Genomic DNA, 20,983 nt, shown 5'->3' with positions numbered 1-20,983 from the left:
GTCTTTTGAATTTTAGCTATTCTAACAGGAGTATAGTTGTGATTTTAATTTGTACTTCCTTAATAACTTCTTAATAATGTTGAACATCTTTTCATGTGCCTATTATCCATTTACTTACTTTGGTAAAATGTCTGTTCAAATGTTTTGCCCATGTTTTTAAATTGGGATACTGAATTCTTTGTATATTCTAGTTATAAACACTCCATTATATGCATGATTTGAAAATATTTTCTCACAGATTGTAGCTTTTTTTTTTTTGGATAGGGTCTCACTGTGTTGTCCAGACTGGCTTTGAACTCCTGGGCTCAAGTAATCCACCTGCCTCAGCCTGCTGAACAGCTGGGACTACAAGTGCCACTGTGCCTACACTGTCTTTCATCTTTTTAATGATACATTTTGGAAAAAAGTTTTCAATTTTGATAAGATCCAATTTATCAAATTTTTTCTTTTATTTATGTGTCTCTAAGAAATCTCTGCCTAGCCCAAGGTGACAAAGATCATCTAAGTTTTCTTCTAGAAAATCAACAATTTTAGTTCTTACACTTATATCTATAATCCTTTGAAGTAATTTTTATGTATGGCATAAGGTAAGAATCAAAGTTCATTTTTACACTGTGGATATTCAATTGTTCTAGCACCATTTATTGAAAAATACATAATATCTTCACTGAACTGCTTTGGCATCTTTGACAAAAGTCAATTTTCCAAACAGCAAGGATTTATTTCTAGATTTTCTATTCTGTTCCACCAATCTATTACTCATGCCAATACCTTCTATTTTGATCACTACAGTTTTATAATAAATTTTGAGATTATATAAATCTTCCAACTGTTTTTAAAAATTGTTACATCCTTTGCATTCCATATTAGCTTATCCATTTCTACCAAAAATAAAAAATACAGGCAGAATTTTGAAGGGATTACACTGAATATATAGATATAATGGGAGAGACTAGCCATTTTAATAACATTGGGTCTTTTAGATCATAAAAATGAAATGTTACTCTGTTTATCTGGACCTTCTTCAGCTTCTATGAGCACTGTTTCATTTTCAGGATACATGTCTTCACTTTCTATGCCAAATACATTCCTAAGTATTTTTATTCTCTTTGAAGCCACTTTTTTGTGAGTGGAATTGTGTTCTTAATTTCAATTTTTGATTACTTACTGCTAGTATATAGAAACACAAATGATTTTCATATACTGGCCTTGTTTCTTGAGACCTTGCCAAACTCATCACTTAGTAATTTTTTAGTAAATACCTTAGGATTTTCTAACTATGGAATTATATAAATATAAATAAAGGCAGTTTGTATTTCTTTTCCATCTTGATGCCTTTTGTTTCTTTTACTTGCTTTATGGCACTGGCTAGGACCCTGATTGAGATGTTGACTAAAAGGAGTAAGAGCTGGTATCCTTGCTTTGTTTCTGATTTTAGAGGGACAGTACTCAGTCTTCAACCATTAAGTGTGATGTTTGCTATAGGTTTTTCCTAGACAAACTTTAACAGGTTGAGAATTTACATTCTATTCTTACTTCACCATTAATGGGTACTAAATTTTGTCAAATGCCTTTTCTGTCTACTGAGAAGACATTGGGGTTTTGTTCTTTATTCCATTAATATAGCACATTGTATTAACTTATTTTCATATGTTAAACCAATATTGCATACCTGGACTAAATCTTACTAGATTACAGCAGATAATCCATTTCAGATGCTGTTAAATTCAGTTTGTTAATATTCTGTTGTAGATTTTCACACCCATGATCACAGAAAATTTTATGTCTTTGCATAACTCTAGTATTAAAGTAATATTGGTTGCATAGGATATATTTGGGAGGTGTATTTTCTCCTCTATTTTCTGAAAACGTTTATGTAGGATTAGTATATATTTTTAAATTTTTTAAAAAATATTTTAATTGTAGATGGATACAATACCTTTATTTTATTTTTATGTGGTACTGAGGATCAAACCCAGAACCTCACACATGCTAGGCGAGTGCTCTACCACTGAGCCACAACCCCAGCCTAAGGATTAGTATATTCTTGAACTACTTCACTTCTGCTCATTCCTCTGATTTCATTTTAAGCACCAATTCCTAAGAGAAGCCTTGTCTCACCTCTATGACCATGTCTGCTTCCCTTATTATAGTATTAGGGCTTACAAATAATAGTTTTCTCTTAATGTTTATCAAAATGTAATTTTTATTCATTAGTGGGATTATTTTTCTCTCCCACAAATTTGTCTTTACTACAAATTGCATGAAAAGAAAAAAACGGGAACTTTGTTTACTATTATGTAGATATAGTTTCTGCCTGACACATAGTATAGGCAGGTACTCAACAAATATTTGTTAAATGAAGAACACATGATAACTGTTTTTCCTTTTCTTTTCTTTGGTACAGGGGATTGAATTCAGGGGCACTCAATCACTGAGTCACATCCCCAACCCTTTTTTGTATTTTATTTAGAGACAGGGTCACTGAGGTTGGCTTTGAACTCTCAACTCTCCTGCCTAAGTCTCCTAAGCTGCTGGGGTTAAAGGCATGTGCTACCATGCCCAGAATGATGACTGTTTTCATTATATTTTTGGTGTTTATTTCCCTACTTAACTTTTTTGTTTTGTTTTTGTCATGCATGCAAGGCAAGTGATCTGCCACTGAGCTACATCCCCAGCCTCCCAACTTTACTTTGGTTTATTGCTATTTTCTTTCTCTAGATTCTTCAATATTCAATTCACAGTAACTCTTTCTAGTCAATCTAGACTTTTTTTTGTCTGTTAATGTAGACATTGAGAGTAATACAATTTCAAAAAGTATTTTTCTGGAAATATTCCAGAGATGTTATTACAATGCCTATATTTTTATTTCCATTCTTTGAAAATAGAGATATAATGTGGCTCCTCTTCTAGAATACCATCAAAAAATTTTCCATTTTCTGCAGAACAGTATCTAAAGTTCTTAGCAAAACAGTCAAATAATCTTCAAACTCATTTATGGGCTATCACTCCATCTACATAACCTTATAGTCCAACCACATTGCGCTGCTTGCTCTTTCCTTACACAAGTCTTATACTTCAGTTTGTTAATTTTTTTTCCTTTCGTGTTCAGCACCTAGCCTTGAGCATAGTTGTTAAATGTTTGTAGAAGAGTGTCTATAGTTTCCATGATCCAAGTAAGATTTTGAAAACTGTCTTTAAAATTTGAATTATATTTTTTTATGAATATAATTAATTGCACATAGTACTGTGATCTGATGTTAACATTTTTATATTTTGGTTTAAAATTTTTTTTCTTCTATTTTTTGTTTAGTTTAAAAAGATGTATTTGGAAGCTCAGATTTCTCATCCCAGATTTTTATTAATCACTCTATAGAAAAATGGTCTATAAGCCACTTGATCATTTGCCCATCATGGGTTTTCTTTTTGCAGTGTTGATACTATTGAGGAAACCAGATTCAGATTAGAAGATTATTTAGTGAGCAAAGAGTTAGAGTAAAATGAAACAATAAATGTTTTCTATAGTTTCCATGAGGAAGTAAAGGAGTTGGTCTCCAACTAGGGATATGTTTGATTTGGAATGCTAGTAATTCAGAGACTAAGCTCTAAGATTTCCTTTCCCTTGTCATTGCTGGAATGACATGAGCAGAGTTCTTTTTATGTACTCTCTCTCACCTCCTACCCCTAGTGCTGGGGAGGAGACCTGGGTCCTTTCAAAGGATAGAGCAGTGCTCTACCAATGAGCTACACTCCCAGCTCCTATGTACTTTTTTATTGTACCCTACCAGAATCCCCTCAAATTGTACCTTGCTTTCTCACCAGAGGACACCTTCCCAACATCTTTTTTTTAATGTAGGTGAATACTGTAACAAGTTGAGCATTCCAGGTGTCATTCTTAGAACACTCTTAAATAGAGTATAATCCCCCAGCAGCCTGTGCCTCTTGTTTACCTTTGGCCACTGATAATTTGTATATGGATCACAGGTGATAAATGTGGCGGTGAATTCAGGAGATGGCAACTGCCTAAAATGCTCTCAGAGTAGTGTCGCTCTGAACAAACTGTCATGGTCAGAGGGACTGAGGGCCAAGACTGCATATGCTGAAAGCTAAAGAGTAACTTTGCAAGGGGAGCTCACCACCTTCTTTTCATTCCACCCATATTTGAGACAGTCCCTCTGTTGAGAGGTAGAGGAATTTTTGTCTAAGTCCTAACTAAACACACTTTAAAAGATATGTTGGCATTTTCCCCCAACACCATTGGATTGTGAAACCCACAAAGCCAAGAACATGTATCTTTTTCACTGTATTCTTAGCAACTGGTATGTGTGTGCACATTAATTAGCTCAGTAAAATTTTATATTGTTTTTAATTTCACTCTTTCCACTGCTGCTAGATTAAAAAGTATACATTAAGGAGCTGTCAGATTACCCTATGAGAAAACAATGAATGAAAATATGCATAATGGATGGAGGTCAATTAAACACTGAAATAGACATTAAGTTCCTCGTATGAATCAAGATTTCTAAGCGAGGGATACAAACATAATTCCTGCTCTTGAGGACTATGAACACATACAGCTTAATAAATACAAGTCACAGTGCACTAAAAGGAAGGTATGTATTAAATGAGAAAATCAAAATTGGGTAGGAGAAAGAGGTTCCTTACTCCATAGCAAGAAGTAAAATCCTTTTAAGGATAGGGAACCCAAACCCCATACAAACTACTGTTACTTGTTCAAGATCACAAAGCCAAAGGACACAAAACAAAATCTAACACCCAGTTCTAAGCTCTTCTCATTACACTGTTTACTGTTACTATGTAGCCACTCACAAAAGAATAATAGGATAAGATTTACAGAGTTATAAAATAAAATTTATGGACTTATTAATTGTAAACCTATCTCCCATTAATAAAATCAAAGCCTGTACAAAACCATGAAGTTAGCCAACGGTACCAGGTAGTTCCAACAGCTTTTTAGCTGATTGGCCTAAATGAAGAAATGTACTTAAGTATTAGTTAAATGCATTTCACCAAAGAGATTTAAAAGTCCCAGTCTAATCAGTGTGACTTAGAGATAAATGGAATACTATTAAGTCATAGTCATCCTTTTTTTAAAAAGTGTAAATAGAGGGTCTACAACAAATCTTTTAAAAAAGATCCAAAATCAACAATCTGCTGGCAAGACCCTGAATATGCAGATTTAATACTAACACCGGAGGAGAGACACATTCTTTTGAAGACCAGCTTTCCCCCATCTCTCAAGACTGTCCAATTCCATTTGCCTACCAAGTAACAATTTGATGGCTAATTTGCACCAGTATCACTATACATCTTTGGCCCCACAAACCTGACTTTGAAATATTAGATTATTTAACCCTTCTATCCTCCCCATTAAAAAGTAATAAACTGGCATTCTAAATTCAACATCAGTTTTTCTTGCTTGATTAGCACGAAAGAAAGAATCTATCTGCTCAGTTGTAAGAGCTGTGTACAAAAAAGTTTAAGAATCTGAAAAACTCAAACACACTCTAAAGTGGTCATCGAAAGAATGGGGACCCATAGGCTGGATTCAGGCCAAGAAAGGATTTTATTGGTTTGCACAGTGATGATGAAGAAGATAGAGAAAAAGGAAAGGAAGAGGAAGAGGAGGAGGAGAAGGAAGAAAACCACCACCTCTTAAAACTCTGGATATTTCACATAAAAATGCACATTTCCAGCTTCTCTTGAAAAATGTGACACTCTGGCAATACTGGACCTGAATTGCCATATATTAAAAACTGTCCAGAGCTGAGTAAACCACAGTCCCATTTATATGGGACATGTGCTACTGAGGTCACATGTCAACAGTCATTTTGTCATTATGCATGCTCTATTGTTTTCCTTAGAATCTTCAAATAAATAATACTATACTTGGTGGATAAGTCAAATTTTTTAAAAAAAGTTAAAAAAATCCACTCTCCACATTATGCAGTAAAACAAAGCTAGAATTAAAGAAATCAATTTACCTTAATCTGAGTCTGTTCGATTGACTTTTCCCATATCTGCTGATCATATGCTCCAATCTGAAATAAGGAGCGGGCTATTTAAATGATGCAAAGGCAATTCTTGTATTTAAAGTCAAGCCTCACAAGTTATGAATCCATTAAGTATCTTATGATATCTGGAAAATGTTATGATTTTTAGTATTAGAATAAATTAATACTTCTTTGTGCATGTGTGGTACATCTCCAGCCCCTCTTTTAAATTCTATTTTGAGGTAGGGGCTCACTAAATTGCAAAGGATGGCCTTGAACTTTAGATTCTCCTGCTTCAGCCTCTGGAGTTGCTGGGATTAGGGACATGCTGCCAAGTCTCCAGCTAAATTAATACCTTTAAGGACTGCTTCCTTCAAAAATCTCTAACAGCTGCATCTAAATGTTAGTTAAAAAGCAATAACCAAAATATTTCAAATTAAATATTACCTTAAAATATATTTCCAATTCTTAAGGAAAACATCAGTAGGAACATCAGAGAAGAATAAAAGGTAAGGGACAGCTCAATAAGACAACAGTACCAAACTGAGCCACACAGATAAGGGCTTCATTCATGTTGGTTTTTTTTTTTTTTTTTTTTTAAAGGTTGATCAGAAGCAAACTTTCAAAGTACTGGCGTGGCTTGTGTATGCAGTCTGGAGAAAGATGGTGACTTGAAAATCTTATCCTGAGAACTGAACTGATTTTATAATGACCCTGTACATTAATTTTTCTTTCCCTTTTGTGTTGAGATACCATGTAGTACCCGGCATTACCAAACTCGGGGGAAAGTACCATGATACTCTTTGTGGGTAGCTTTCTGCAGGAACTATGTTTTACAAATTAAAAATACTGGTATTACCTTCTTTTGATACCACGATATAGCATCTCTCTCATTTGAGGCCATCTGTGTCTCCAGCCAGAGAGTGGGATTTCACTGAAAATGAAGGAAACCCAGTCGGTGAGTCCATTTGGTGAAGGTTACTCTCCCACTTTGGGTGGACTCGAAACCACTTCTCTCAGTCTAATAGGCTGCAGTCTCTTCTCTGGCTCTTTGCCAGCGGAGGGGAACCCAAACAACAAACCGGCGCAAGAGCCTCTGCAACACTTTGTGCCAGTGTGTTCACGGTTGCGGTGGCCGAGGAAGGAGGGAAGGGAGGCGCCGCAGTTGACCCGCCCCGCCCCCGCCCCCCCGGCGTCCGGCTCTCACCTGGTGCCCGCTGCCCGGCTGGCCGGCGGCCGGGACCTTCCTCCTCAGTGGCCCCGGCCGGGCCGTGAGGCCGGGGGCGAGGCGGCGGGCCCGGCAGGCCGCATCTTCCCCCCGAGGCCGAGACGCAGGCGGAGCCGTTACCATGGAGACCGCGGCGGCCGCCCCAGCCTCGGAGGCAGCCGGCCGCCCAGCGCCCAGAGGAGGGCAGTCTGTTGCCACAGACACTGCACCCTCCAAGTCCGACCTACGAGGTCGCCAGACAGGCCATAAAATAAGCAAAGAATGAACTGGAAAATGAGGAGGGAAAAAAAGGGAAGGGGCCTTCGCTAGGCCGCCAGTCACTACAGCAATAGCCAAAGGCTTTGTGCCCGCCTGGAAAAGACAGGTGCAAAAACCCGGGGCCCTGGAGGAGGCGGCGGCGCGCGTCCTCGCTGGGTCGGGCGGGGCGGTGACTCAGCCGGCAGAGAGCTGGGCGAGAACAGCTCTGCGGACCACAGCACAGTCGGCCTCGGCTTCCGCTTTCCGGCTGCTGCCGCCGAGGTGGCTCCGCCCCCGGCTTCCCAGCCGAGCCTCGGTCCAGAGCCGGAACCGAGGGACTGCGGAGCCGCACTGCGAACTGCGGCCAAGACCAGCTCCCCTGGGTCTCAGCTTAAAAGTCATGTCCTCAGAAACGACTTTCCCATCAATGGATCTATGGGAGGTCGGTTCTGATGTTCTAGGTTTCCCAGTTCGTGTATTTGTAGCACTTACGTGTTTCATTAGGTATATCGGTTTTCCCCAGTGGGCTGCGGTCTCCACAAGGTCAGAGATGGGGCCTGAACGAGCCTTGCACATTTGTTGAGTGAACGAATGTTTGTGAATTTACGCTGCCCTGGGACGCAGGGCCTGACAGGCTTCCGCTGGCGACTCTTCCTATGCTGCCCCTCATCTGTTCTGGGGCTTAGGCTTTCTGGTGCTCAAGGATTAGGGAAGAGACAGACTTAGGCAATCACTGAAGGCTTTTCGCAGAATAAGGGAAGGTAGCGGCATGTTAAAAAATTCAAGCAGTTTGATAGACATTAAAAAAAAAAGGAACGGTTGCACCCTATTTAGATATGTTGGTAGGTTTCTAAGCAGCCTTTCTCCACTTCCCCATATATTTTTCTCACCTGCCATTAGTGGCCAACTCTGAAGGGCATTCTCTACCTTTCTTGAAACCGGGTTCTTTACCTGTTTGCAGCACGGAGTATTTGTGTCAGTAAAGCTAATAATAGATGAGAGCTGCCACTTGAGAAAGCCTAAGAGATACATTGTGTAGATGTTCTTATATTCAATCGGTGTCAAATGGAAGTTATCCCCATTTTACCAACGAAGAAAACTGACTAAACTCCCACAGGACTAATCTTTTAAAATTATTTCACCCACACCTTGGTAATGGTTTCCTACTGCTTTTGCCCCTTGGCAGCTTTTCCCTTCCTTAGAGTTGAGCATTACAGTTCTGTCCGATTTCAAGGCAAATGGACAAACTAAAAAAGCTAAATGACAAATGAAAGATTCATTTTGTTTTTAAGGCCTAAATTACACTACATTACATGCAAAAGCAGTTTACTGTTTAGCACACAAGAGGTTTTTGGGGAGTGGAGGAACTGAGCCAGGTAAATGGAATTAGGAAATAGTCAAGTAGCAAACCATTTTCAGAAGCCCTGTTACAAACTTTTCAGTGCTTTCAAAGGCTGCAGCTGCATAAGGTATGGGATTTAAACCCAGAGCTGCATTTGAATCCCTGCTCTAATGAACTCTGTAATTTTAGGCAATTTATTCAATCTAACAAGTCTGTTTTCTCACGTGTATTACAGAGTTAATAACCTTTCTACTAAAAGCTGAGAGAATTAAATGAGACAACTTCATGTAAAGTGCCTGGCCCATGACAGTTACTCCAAAAAAGTTCCCTTCATTTTCCTTTCCTAATCAGAACCAAGGGCTATCAGTGCTTAGGACAGGTTCTACAATTAAAGAGAAGTTCACACAAAAATTGATGAGGAAAAAACACCATTTTGTTGTGTCACACAGCTGATCTGAAAAGTCTATACACCATCTTCATCATTACTCCCTGCATTTTCAAGAATATCTAAAAATAGAAATTTAAGATTGTTTTCTCATAAGTATATATAAACCAATTCAAGCAGCAAGAGGCCTGCCACAACACAAGCCTAATTTTTCTGCACCTCAATATAGATGGTTTCCCCTAATATTTATGACCTTATCTTTGGGAAAGAAAAGTCCAAGACTTCATTTAAAAAAAAAAAAAATTATAAATAATACTACAGAATAGAGCTAGTAGGGAGGGGGATAGTACTATAAATACATGGTCCAGGTTTCTAGAATTCACATGTGCTATTCATTTTGTGATGAAACGTAAGTAAAGGACAAATCAGACTTTGTTTATTAAAAAAATACTTTACAGGAAAAAAAAAACTCTATGCATTCCATTGTCCTATTTTACAAAGAAATAGCTTAACAATTTAACACACTTAGACAGCTACAAAAAAGCACTGTTAAAAGGATTATTATTCACACAAATTTAGATTTAAGACTATTCATTAAAAACCTTTTTAAAACACTTGTTAATGTCAATAAACAAACTAAGGCCACACAACGCAAATAGTCCGCCAGGCAAATTATACATTTCATCTATATGCAAAGACCTCTTAGATAAATTAAAGCCACAGAAAAAAAGTCTTAGCTGCCAATCAAAATGGAGTTTAGTCACAGAAAACACTATTACATGAAAATTTACATGTGATAGAAGTAGTACATAAGTATTTCTTTAGAGAGAATTGAAAAGTGCTATATTTTAAGAGACAGTGGTCTCAACTACATGCACAAGTGGATCTTAAAAAATTTATGAAGAAAATGGAAGGGCATAATATTTATGGAGAGATACTTGCTTTTAAAGCAACGAACTTTCAAGATGAGGACAAGTCCTTTATGCGCTTAAGAAAAATGTGTATTGTGCATTTCCTCTACTTGCATGACCAATAAATACAGCTACCACCTGTTTTAAAACCAAAAAACTTAGCACAAATGTGAACCTCTGGCATGTGCTACTCAAAGGTTCTTTTTAAAAAACCTGTAGTAATGATGAAACAGACTTATTAAAGACATAAACTCAATTATCCTAAATGTATAAATGCAAATAGTTTTAATGGCAAATACAGATGAAAATATAATGGGCTAGTAATAATGATCAAGAATATATTCACTAAGAATATATTTCCACGGATTTTGGAGTCTTGTTTCCTATATTAGCTTTCAGTCTAGACAATAATATTTATACAGGGAAAGACAATAAGCAAAAGTTTCTCCAGTCGTTAGGTATGACTTTTATGCCTAATAAGACTGATGATGCAAGACATCTTTTCTAAAGTTTAGTAAAGAATTTTATTTAATAAGCTCCCTATTTTCCCCCTACAAGAGCTTGTAATATTAGTCAACCAATAGTCCAACTGTCTCTGAGGGGACAGGGCACTTTCCAAAATAATGGAAAATGATGGACCAGTTAAACAAATTTTAAGTACTGAATAAGCAAATTAAAAGTACAATTAAGCCTAGGGATATATTTTTAAAAAGAGTTAAAATGCTGGAGGAGGGAACTAACACATAGGTTTTTATTATTATTGCTTTATGAATTTGGGATAACTCTTAAAATCATAATCCTACTCCTAGCATATCTTGGTAATTATAGAATGATTTCTGGGGCAAGGGGAAGACTTTTATCCTTTTTATAGATACCATAAAATCATTCTATTTACTGTTAGGAATATTCATTTATTAGGTTTTTCTATAAGCACATTTTAAAAATATCCCTCCGCTCCACAAAGTACTAAAATGTATAGCCACATTCTGCAAGTAATCTCAAGAGTTGGCACAAAGGATAATATACCAAAAAGGAAGCTCAGATTAAATTTCAATTACAACTTCACTGCCATCACTACTTTACAAATCAGAAGACGCCAGATTGCTTCATGCCTCACTCCACCAAACCAAATAATTTAATGATTCAGAAAATTGCAATCATTTGTATCACTAAACTAGGATACAGTTTTGAAAGCAGTAAGAAACGTAAAACTTCTGCTTTTATATTCATCAGTCTTTAAAGCATGCTATCAAAATCTAATACTCACATAGGACATTCAGTTTCCAGATACATTACTAGCTAAATGTTTCTCTCCATTCTATTGCAATTCTAACATACAATGAATTTATTAGTACATGATTTTAAACATTTTTCATATCCTTAAATGTGTTTATATTGGAGGTGAGGGTAGAATGTTTTATAAAAGGAAAACGGGGATTTGCTTTTGATTGTAGGTCTTTGCAGATCCGCTGGTTCCTGAGTGATTACACACAGTGCTGGCTGTCAGGAGACAGTCTCCTTGTTTATTAGTAATGACCAGCTTAGATGACAGATGGCATCTGCTGGATGGCAAGTGGGAGATGGGGAAATCGGATCTTGGAAGACAAGAGAAACAAAAATAAAAACTTTTTGCTTTAACAACCTTGCTCTTCATGATTATTTTAAAAAGCAAATGTTGCCTGAGAAGAATTTTACTTTTGCACAGCCTGGTAAAGCTCTATGAAATTCTTCTGGACAGAAAAATAAAAGAAAGAAATAACCCAAATCCACACACGTTGTGATTAACTCCCTTCCCCACAAAATAACAAAAACACCCTCAAAGGTCCCTTAAAAACTAGTCTTGATAAACTAGAATTTACCCTAGAATTTATACACAGGATTTAAAAACACCCCTGCAATAATCACATTACCTTTCATATCATTCTAATTACCTTATTTACAAAGATAACTAAAACCAACATCACTTCCAATTCATAAATGGTTTACATTGAAATGTTTCCCTATTGTCTTCATCCTTTGTAACAGAGAATACATACATATACATATATATAAGGAATAATACAGATTCTAACTAATCACTGTAGTATTTGCTGATGGTTACTTTTCTATCGGTTTACACAGTGACCTCTATACTTTGCTAATATGCATTTAACTACACAACAATATTGCACAAAGTAATATTTATATAAGATTTAACCTATTTCAGAATATTTTAGAGAAAATTCATATCCGATATTTCAAAAGATGCAGCTAAGTTTTCATGGTGACAGACATAATAAAGCAGCATCTTTTTTTTGCCTATATTAATGTAAATATTTCAAATTTCACCATCCAGAAAAAAAACAAACTTCAAATTGCACTGTAACCAGGTAGATACAAGAATCTGGTCTTAGGTGTGGGGAATACTCTTCCTTTAATAAAATCAAGGCCTACTGTATTATTAACTAAGAGAAAGTATAATGTGTATCACATTAACATTCTACAATAGAAAGTTAAGACCACATTAGCTATGTGAACTGTGCCTGTTTGAAAAAAAGAAAGAAATTAAATACTCAGGCACTAAGCTAAATTTAGGCTACCTCAAACTCTAGGATGAAGTCTAGTGCCACATTCTTTATTAGAAAATAGCAACATAGAGGTAAGTATAAATAAACCCAGTTATTCATTTACCAGTTAAAACTATAAAGTGTTTTGAAAATAGATACTCAGCATGAAGAGATTGATGCCAAATCACAAGAATATTTTTTCCTAAGTTTGATGCTCAAAATATGGCAGCCTCATTAGAAAAATTGAAATCATTCTCTAACTTTGAATATTTGTGATCAGTTTAGGAAGCAAAAGTAACCACAAGAAATGTTAGGATACTAGGAAGTGGAACTACAGAATATCATGTCAACATTATCTTGTTTACCCAAAATATCTTCCATAGTTACCATATATTCTAGAAAAGATTAATAAACCATGGATAATGAATGACCAAGGACTATTCATCTTTAGATTTTTTTTTAATTGAAATATCCACTGGGCTTTAAATAACAGATACAAAAAAGACAGTTTGGATCAGAAAGTGCTGTGCTTTCTCTTTTGTTAAGAAACCAGAGAGCCACTGAATTTTCCTTAGACACTACTTGTTCTTTGTGGTTGGAACAAAATAACTTACTTGCCCATATACCAGATGCAGGAATTCTCCTGCAACCCATGCCATCTTTACTGAGGAAATTGAATATGTGCCATAAAGACACAGTACTAAACCATTAATCCAATTTCTATCATAGAAACAGTAAATATGGCAAGAGGCAAGGCAAGATAAAATTAAGGGAAGTAAATAATTTAGGAACTAAATCTGTTATTCCAGAGAATTCTCATTTCGATTTGAAGAAGAGATTGAATTGTTACCTCACACCTTAAAACAGAAAGTAGCAGCAGACCCACTATTACATACTGTACTAACGGGATAAGATACAACTCTTTGCATAATCTGTGTAAAAAAGATATGCTTGACATTTGTGGAATGTCATTTCTCTTTATAGAATTATAGGCAAGATTTCTCCAATAAAACTTAACTTAAGCCAGTTATAAAACTATAACTTCACATCAAAATTTAAAAAAGTTAAAAAATGTGTTTGAATATGTACATGTCACACAGGAGTGCCTGAATGTTCCTGCAGATTGTGTTGCTGGTTAGAGTCTAGTCTACTTTCCACCTTTAAAACTGGAATAGGCTGAGTCTTCTGATCTTGCTGTAGATGATGAAGCTCTGATGAAGGTGGGAAGGATGATGAAGCAGTTGTCAAAAGCTGTATCTCTGAGCATGTGTCCTCAGATTCAGTTTTTATCCTCACACACTGGGAGTCAACTTCTAATTCTCGCTTTCCAGTTAAACCACAGTCCATGTTAGAATTGCTTTCTGTGTTTTGAGTGGCTTCCACAACAGGGTGGTACTGTTTAAGCCTTATATGCCAGGCTAAGCTGCACACTGCTGACACTGTTTTGAACTGATGAATAACATTTCTAGGGATGAAGTAGATATCATTGTCGCATAGCTGAATTCTAGCATAACGAATGCCTTCCCGCCTCATTTGGTTTAGTTTAGCTTCATCCACCCACTGCACACACTAAAGAAAGGCAAAAAGTTACATAAGACTTTAAAATATGTAACAATTCTTTCAAATAAAGCATTATAATTAGCACAGGATAACAGGGATAAAATGTGTTATAAACAATAATTTAAGCAATACTAAATGAGACATAACTTTCTAAAATGTTTTTTTGGGAAACATTTTTCCTCTCATTTTACTACCTCTCTAGTAACAAAGGACAGGTTAAATTCAGATGGCCTATATGGAATCATTTAAATAAGTACTTGAAAGTATAGCTAAATATCAGTATTCTTTCCTTCACAAAAAGGCAACATTTCATCTCTTCCTTTAGTGTCTTTCAATCTTTTTGCTCTCCAGGGCCAACAGTGTAATGAGGTTAACATTTGAGACTACTCCTGGCCAGAACTGAGCACCCTGGACTGTCTGACCACCTGAAGCCCACCTGGCATCCCAAAGACTGAAGCATTTTGCTTGGGATATTGTTTTAATGATGTCTCTAGCACCTCTCCTACCCACAATACACACACTACCTTGAATAAAAATTAAATTCACTATCCTATGTATCTAGTTATAAGATGAAACTCAAAATGGATAGATACTTATTTCTAATATTTCACACAAAGAGTAATAAAAAGCAAAAGTTATTACCTGGGAAACTGGGGGTTCATGGAGGTCTAACTGAAGTCTCTGTACAACATCAGTAAAATCCTCAGCGTGAAAACAAATCACATCTTTGGTTATGCGAGGTTGGTCACTCCTATTATTAACAAAATCAAGGTTTTAAGGATAAGAATCCACTACAAAAAGCAATGACAAATTTCAGCCTCCCAGTTCCTGGAACTGCTACTACTAGCAAAGAAATACAACATACAACTTCTTGCTTCTTGAAATCAATTTTCAAAAATAAAAACTAACAAAACTATTTTTTTAAAATCATAAAAATCACATTAGTTGTAAAATTAAAACAAAAATGCCTAAAAACAATAGTTTTATTCTAAATGAGATACATTTTCAATTCTCTCATTAGTTTGCATTTCTGTGTCCTGAATTTGTTAAAATTGGGTTCCAACTGAATGCAAAATAGTGTAGCCACTATGAAAACCAGAGACAGCAGTTCTTCAAAACATTAAAAATAGAATTGCCATATGATCCAACAACTCTACTTCTGAGTATATACCCAAAAGAACTGAAATTGAAAGAGAGATTAGTATACCCACATTCAGAGTCAAATAGCCAAAAGATGGAAGCAGTTCAAGAGTTTATTAATAGTTAACAAAATGTTTGTGTTTGTGTGTGTGTGATAGACTGCACTCAGTCTTAAAAAGGAAGAAGATTCCAACACTTGCTATAGCATAGATGAACCTTGAGAACATTAAAAGAAAAATAAGCCAGTCACAAAAAGACAAAATTATTACATGATTCCACTTATATGAGATAGTAAAGTAGTTAAGTTTAAAGAAACAAAGTAGTTACCAGAGGCTCCAGTCACTGAGCCACCACCAAGGACTCAGGGGCCTCCTGCTGGACCATTCTGGCTTCCAGACACTTTGCCCCTCCCCCATCCCAGCCCACCTGCCTCCTGCCTCCTGCCTCCTGCAGCAGACTTCAGCAGGCCATTTCCATCAAGGAAAAGGAATTATATGTCCATTATCCAGAATCTCCACTCTTTCAACCCCCTTGCTGATGCAAGTAAGGGTGATGACCTGCTTCCAAGTGGCACTGAAGATTATATCCATGTAAGAATTCAAAAGACAAATGGTAGGAAGACCAGTACTGTCCAAGGGATCATGATGAGTACGATAAAAAGAAAGTAGTGAAGACGTTCAAGAAGAAATTTGTCTGTAATGGCACTATAATTGAGTATCCAGAATATGGAGAAGTAATTCAGCTACAGGGTGACCAGTGCAAGAACATATGCCAGTTCCTGGTAAAGACTGGACTGGCTAAGGATGATCAGCTGAAGGTTCATGGGTTTTAAGTACTTGTGGTTCATTGAAATTTAAGTGAATATTTCCTTTCAATGAGTACAATTGGGCTGGGGAGATAGCTCAGTCGGTAAAGTGCTTGTCTTGCAAGCACAAGGCCCTGGGTTCAATCCCCAGCACCGCTAAAAAAAAAAAAAAAAAAAAAATGAGTACAATTTTCCTTCTGCCCCTTGTCACAAGTTTAAAAACCTCACAGTTTGTATAATGTAACCATTTGGGGTCCACTTTTAACTTGAACTAGTGTAACACCTTCACGCAATCAACTGAAAAGAGCAGGAAAAAAAAAAGTAGTTACCAGTATCAAGGGGTGAGGGGGAAAAAGGGGAGTGAGTTGTTGGACATAGAGTTTCAGTTCTAAAAGATGAAAAAGTTCTGGAGATGTGTTTCACAACAATGTGATTGTAATTAATAGTAAGGAACATACGTTTAAAAAATGTTAAACTTTATGTGTATTTTAAAAACAATCTCCACCCAATCTTTTAAAGAAAGCCCACATTTTCCTAGACAACAATAGTCAATCTTGCAGTTGAGTTCCATTAACTTACCATTCACCAAACTGTACAGCTTTCAAAACCCCAACAGCAGCCGTACTCTGCCAGTCAAACCCCTGACCTACATGATCAGCATGAGCTCTTGTCCTATCTTCAAAAAGGACTTCACGGGGTTCACTGGTCCGAGGTAGGTACTGGAGATTTTTAATTTCATTCATTGATCTAGAATAGATTTTATTGTGAAGGGGAAACAAGAAGGAAACAAGCAAAAATTAACAGCAATAGGTGAAAAAGTGCTGAAATACTAGGTTAAAATAAGATTAGGGCTAAGAGGAGTAGAATGATTTTGATCATTAACATTTAACATACTATATTATAATGATTAATATGGTTTGCTTCCTTTCCGTGTAGAACATAAAAAAGCAGCTGTATGTTTGAGGACCAAATGTTGTATATGAACATATAACATTTAGACATCTAGCAACAGAAAATAAAATTCAAAGTTTAAGGCTGTATACTCTCGTCTTAGTCAACTTCATTTCTAATTCTCAATACAATCTATTAGATCTTTACTCAACATGGCAACTGAGCATCCATAAGACCTCCTTCCATGTTAAATTGAAAATAAAATGGTTCAAACTAATGTTGGGAAGAGATTAGTTGGATGGGAATCTAGGTGAAATAAAATTGGTTGTGAGTTGATAACGGTTGATACTGAAGGCATGGAAGTTTATTATATTCTGTTTTTTAATGTACTCAAAAGTTTCTAAATAAAACAATCTAGAGGTGATAGTAAAGGAATGAATGAAAAAAAAGAAATCAGGGATTGAGCAGTATCAACTAAGTTCTGCATGACGGAAAATGACCACAGTGTCTTAGACTAATAAAACCAAGCAAAGAAAACCATATAGTATCAGCAATCAAAAAGGCAGCAAATCTATCCAACAGACCCTGGAGAAGCCCGAATCAAAAAACAGGCAAAATAACAAGGAACAGAAATAAAATGAAGCTGAGAAAAGGGGAATTAAAGTATAATTCTCCAAAAAAACCAGTCACTTGCTACTTCTGCAGACAGAAATGCAGACAGAAATCACTCCCACGGAGTGCACTATGGCTAATACCCAGTAACCATTTCTCCCCTTTATTTTCCTGACAGACCTTGATTTTTTTTAGGCATTTGATCCTATCCTATACATGATCTCATTTACAAGTTCCAGAGGTAGATCTGGGTGAATGCTGGCAAATTATGGTAAGCTCATTCCCACTGCCAGTGACTTCTTTAAGAGGGGACATGAACTGATTCTGGTTGATAGTATGAAATCTACTGAGGAATCTTCTGAGAAATTTCCTTACTCATAAGAGTACCTACAACCAACCTGTCCACATTTCTTAATATGTGGGATAACATTTTATTTTATGAACTGCTTTAAGTCAAATTTTTTGTTGCTTATAGCCAAAACCATCTTAATAAAATTTCAGCCAAAAAATCTGCATGTCCTTCTCTAAACATACTAAATTTGCCACATGAGTAGAACTAACATAATCCTGACATTGGGACATACAATTTTTTTTTTATTGTAAACAAATGGGATACATGTTGTTTCTCTATTTGTACATGGAGTCAAGGCATACCATTTGTGTAATCATAAACTTACATAGGATAATGTTGTTTGATTCATTCTGTTATTTTTTTCCCTTCCCCCCCACCCCTCCCACCCCTCTTTTCCCTCTATACAGTCCTTCCTTCCTCCATTCTTACCACCCTCCTTAACCCTAACCCTAACCCTAACGCTAACCCCTCCCACCACCCTGAACATACAATTTAATGTCTATATCTATGCCTGTTTCAAGTAAAACCTATCTATTGACAACCCTAAATGAAATATAAATGGAACTTCCAATAAGTCCCGTGCTTTATTCCAAAATAAGAATAAGCATCACCAGATATCCGAAGGTAGTAGACTGACAAAGAAATACCAAAATAAACAATGTTAAAATTTTAAAATTCAAAAGAAAAGTTAGAAGACAAAAATCAAGTAAGTGTTCCCAAATCAAAAGGAAAAGGTAAAAGGAAAGATAATCAAATCAGGACATCTATTATTCAACTAACAGTTTGGGGGGGAAGGTGTGAAATTACCAAAGCAATTAAGCAAGAAAAACTCCCGGAAAGGAAAAGAGCCCTTTTAAAATTTAAGGGCTTACTAAACAACAAAAAGGATGATTAAAAAATAAGAAGAAAAATGAAGAATAAGAATGAAAGACCCAAACTGAGATGCATTGAAAAATTTCAGATTGCCAGTGGTAGAGGATGCAATAAACTTTCAGACAAGAAAAAAAGAAGACATTATACACAGAACAAAAAAAAAACACATTTGCCTTTGGGAGGGAATAATGGGCAGGATTTTTCATAAGCCCTACTGTACTACTTAATTTCTTTAAAACTCTATGCATACATTTCTTTAAATCTAGCATTCATAAATCCAAAGGTCATCTTCATTGACAGTGCCCTTGATAACTAGGAAGTTTTTCACCATTTTCAGAAACAAGAAATTTTAATTACAATACACCAAAAGATAAAGTTGGTATTTATTCATTCATTCTAATTCAAGTGTTTCTGAATGTTTCACTTAATAATACTTAATCCTAATAGAGATAAAATTTGATGGTACCTCAGATATATAGAGAAACAAATTACTAATGATGTTGGTCCAGCTACCTAAGTACTGGGGAAAATGTTAAATTTCTTCCTCTATATGGAAGCTAATTCAAGTTAGATTAAATATGTAAATACTAAAGTTACAGAATTGCCAAGAAAAAATGTAGCTGAATAGTTTATTAGAGAAAAGCCTTTCTTAAACCTGCTATTACAGGAAAACTCTGAGGAAAAGATATATAGATCTGACCATATATAAACAAAATTTCTGAATGTAAGGAAAAAACACTGAAGCTAAAAGGAAAAAAATTTGCAAAGATAAAACAAAAAGGTTCATAATCATAATATACACAGAATTTTTACAAAAAACAAAACAACAATTAAAGAAAAACATCCAATAAAAATGACAGTGCAAAAAGCAAAGAGTATTGAAAGGCCATGGTTTGGAAACTGAATTTACTATGGCTAAAGAAGACAAGAAGCAGATATAGAGGTACCACTGGGCTAGATTATAAAAGATTTTTATAGATCACACTAAAGAGTTTGATCTTTTATTCTGGAGACAGGACCTGGGTTTGAAGAAAAGAAGTAAAAGTTTTTTAAGGATGATACCTCACACGGATGACTGTATAATGAGTGATCTGGATTAAGAAACTCACAGCTAGAATATTTACTTAAGATTTACATAAATAATCTAGACAAGTGGTTTTCAAACTGTGCTCAGGTCTCAATCATTTTTATAAGCAAGCAATTAAAAAGAGTAGTTTTGCTTATTTGAGAAAAATAAATGTTTACCGTCTTCTTTTGAAGGGTGACTTTGGCATGTCTGCTGTAGGAATCATCTGTTCTCCTGGCCTTACCCACATGATAGGCCCATCATCACTCTGGGACCTACATTGTAGTCGGAGGCTGGAAAGTGTACCCCAGGGCAAAGTCATCTAAAAAATTAGATGAATGAATCACATTTTAAAAATTTGACACCATTTATAGGGTAATACCTCTCACTCAAATTCTAAAAAGCTTTTTTTGCACATGTATATAAAGAAACAATGTTCATTATGTAGTAATTTATATAAAAAAGAATAAGTATGTTGTACCAGTACTTTTTAAATATGTCTATCCAAAACACTGCATAAAACTTAATTTTAGTAGGCAAAGTTAACTCAGTAGTCTTTAAAGTGTTCACCTAAGTGATCATCAGAACTTAAATAATCTAAATTAATACTCACTTTCAGAAATGGTGATTCTTCTAACATATCAAGGAACTCTGGGAAATAATCACCAACTTCTTCATCTACTGCTCCAACAAGACTTATCTGTCGCATAGGACCTGCCCGGTAGGTGCCACAGCAGTATGTCCTGTTGACCTGAGATAAAACAAAAGGAGGAGGAAAAAAAAGACTGAAGTGCATTGCAATTAAAGAATGAGAATAGGTTATTGTTTCTAATATTATTATTTCTTCTACATACTAAGAACATATCCTTGGATAAAGATTAGTTATAGAGAGGTAGCCAAGCACACTGACAAATACGTTAGTATAACATGTGCCATAAACAAATTTCATTGTGCAAGTTAGCCTATAGTTTCAAAGAAATAGGGAGACATTAAGAAAAAATTCTCTAAGATGATTGTTGAA

The 20,983-nt window shown here is 35.9% G+C and overlaps 2 protein-coding genes and 1 pseudogene across 8 annotated transcripts in view; 1 reads left to right on the top strand and 2 right to left on the bottom strand.

Annotated features, from left to right (window-relative positions):
- Positions 1-7,699, bottom strand: part of Phtf1 (putative homeodomain transcription factor 1) — a 47,561-nt gene extending 39,862 nt beyond the window's left edge. For 3 of the 6 annotated variants that reach the window (XM_047553369.1, XM_047553401.1, XM_047553387.1), the window contains exon 1: positions 7,222-7,699. In XM_047553369.1, the coding sequence (XP_047409325.1) occupies positions 7,222-7,365 (144 nt within the window). In that variant the 5' untranslated portion in view covers positions 7,366-7,699. Of the gene's footprint in view, positions 1-6,005; positions 6,063-6,873; positions 6,949-7,221 lie in introns of all 6 variants that reach the window. The other 3 variants (XM_047553379.1, XM_047553394.1, XM_047553365.1) reach the window with 3 other exon arrangements.
- Positions 7,700-9,640: 1,941 nt separating this feature from the next.
- Rsbn1 (round spermatid basic protein 1) overlaps positions 9,641-20,983 on the bottom strand; it is a 44,907-nt gene continuing 33,564 nt past the window's right edge. For both annotated transcript variants that reach the window (XM_047563602.1, XM_047563610.1), the window contains 5 exons: positions 20,576-20,713; positions 20,142-20,284; positions 16,748-16,915; positions 14,866-14,974; positions 9,641-14,232 (listed from right to left, as the gene is read on the bottom strand). In XM_047563602.1, the coding sequence (XP_047419558.1) occupies positions 13,756-14,232; positions 14,866-14,974; positions 16,748-16,915; positions 20,142-20,284; positions 20,576-20,713 (1,035 nt within the window). In that variant the 3' untranslated portion in view covers positions 9,641-13,755. The remainder of the gene's footprint in view (positions 14,233-14,865; positions 14,975-16,747; positions 16,916-20,141; positions 20,285-20,575; positions 20,714-20,983) is intronic.
- On the top strand, positions 15,858-16,195 carry LOC124992604 (eukaryotic translation initiation factor 1-like; annotated as a pseudogene).

Source organism: Sciurus carolinensis, chromosome 1, assembly GCF_902686445.1.
Source record: "Sciurus carolinensis chromosome 1, mSciCar1.2, whole genome shotgun sequence".
Lineage (NCBI taxonomy): Eukaryota > Metazoa > Chordata > Mammalia > Rodentia > Sciuridae > Sciurus > Sciurus carolinensis.
Note: the sequence above shows the minus strand (reverse complement) of the source record. Positions and strands in the feature narration are given on the sequence as shown.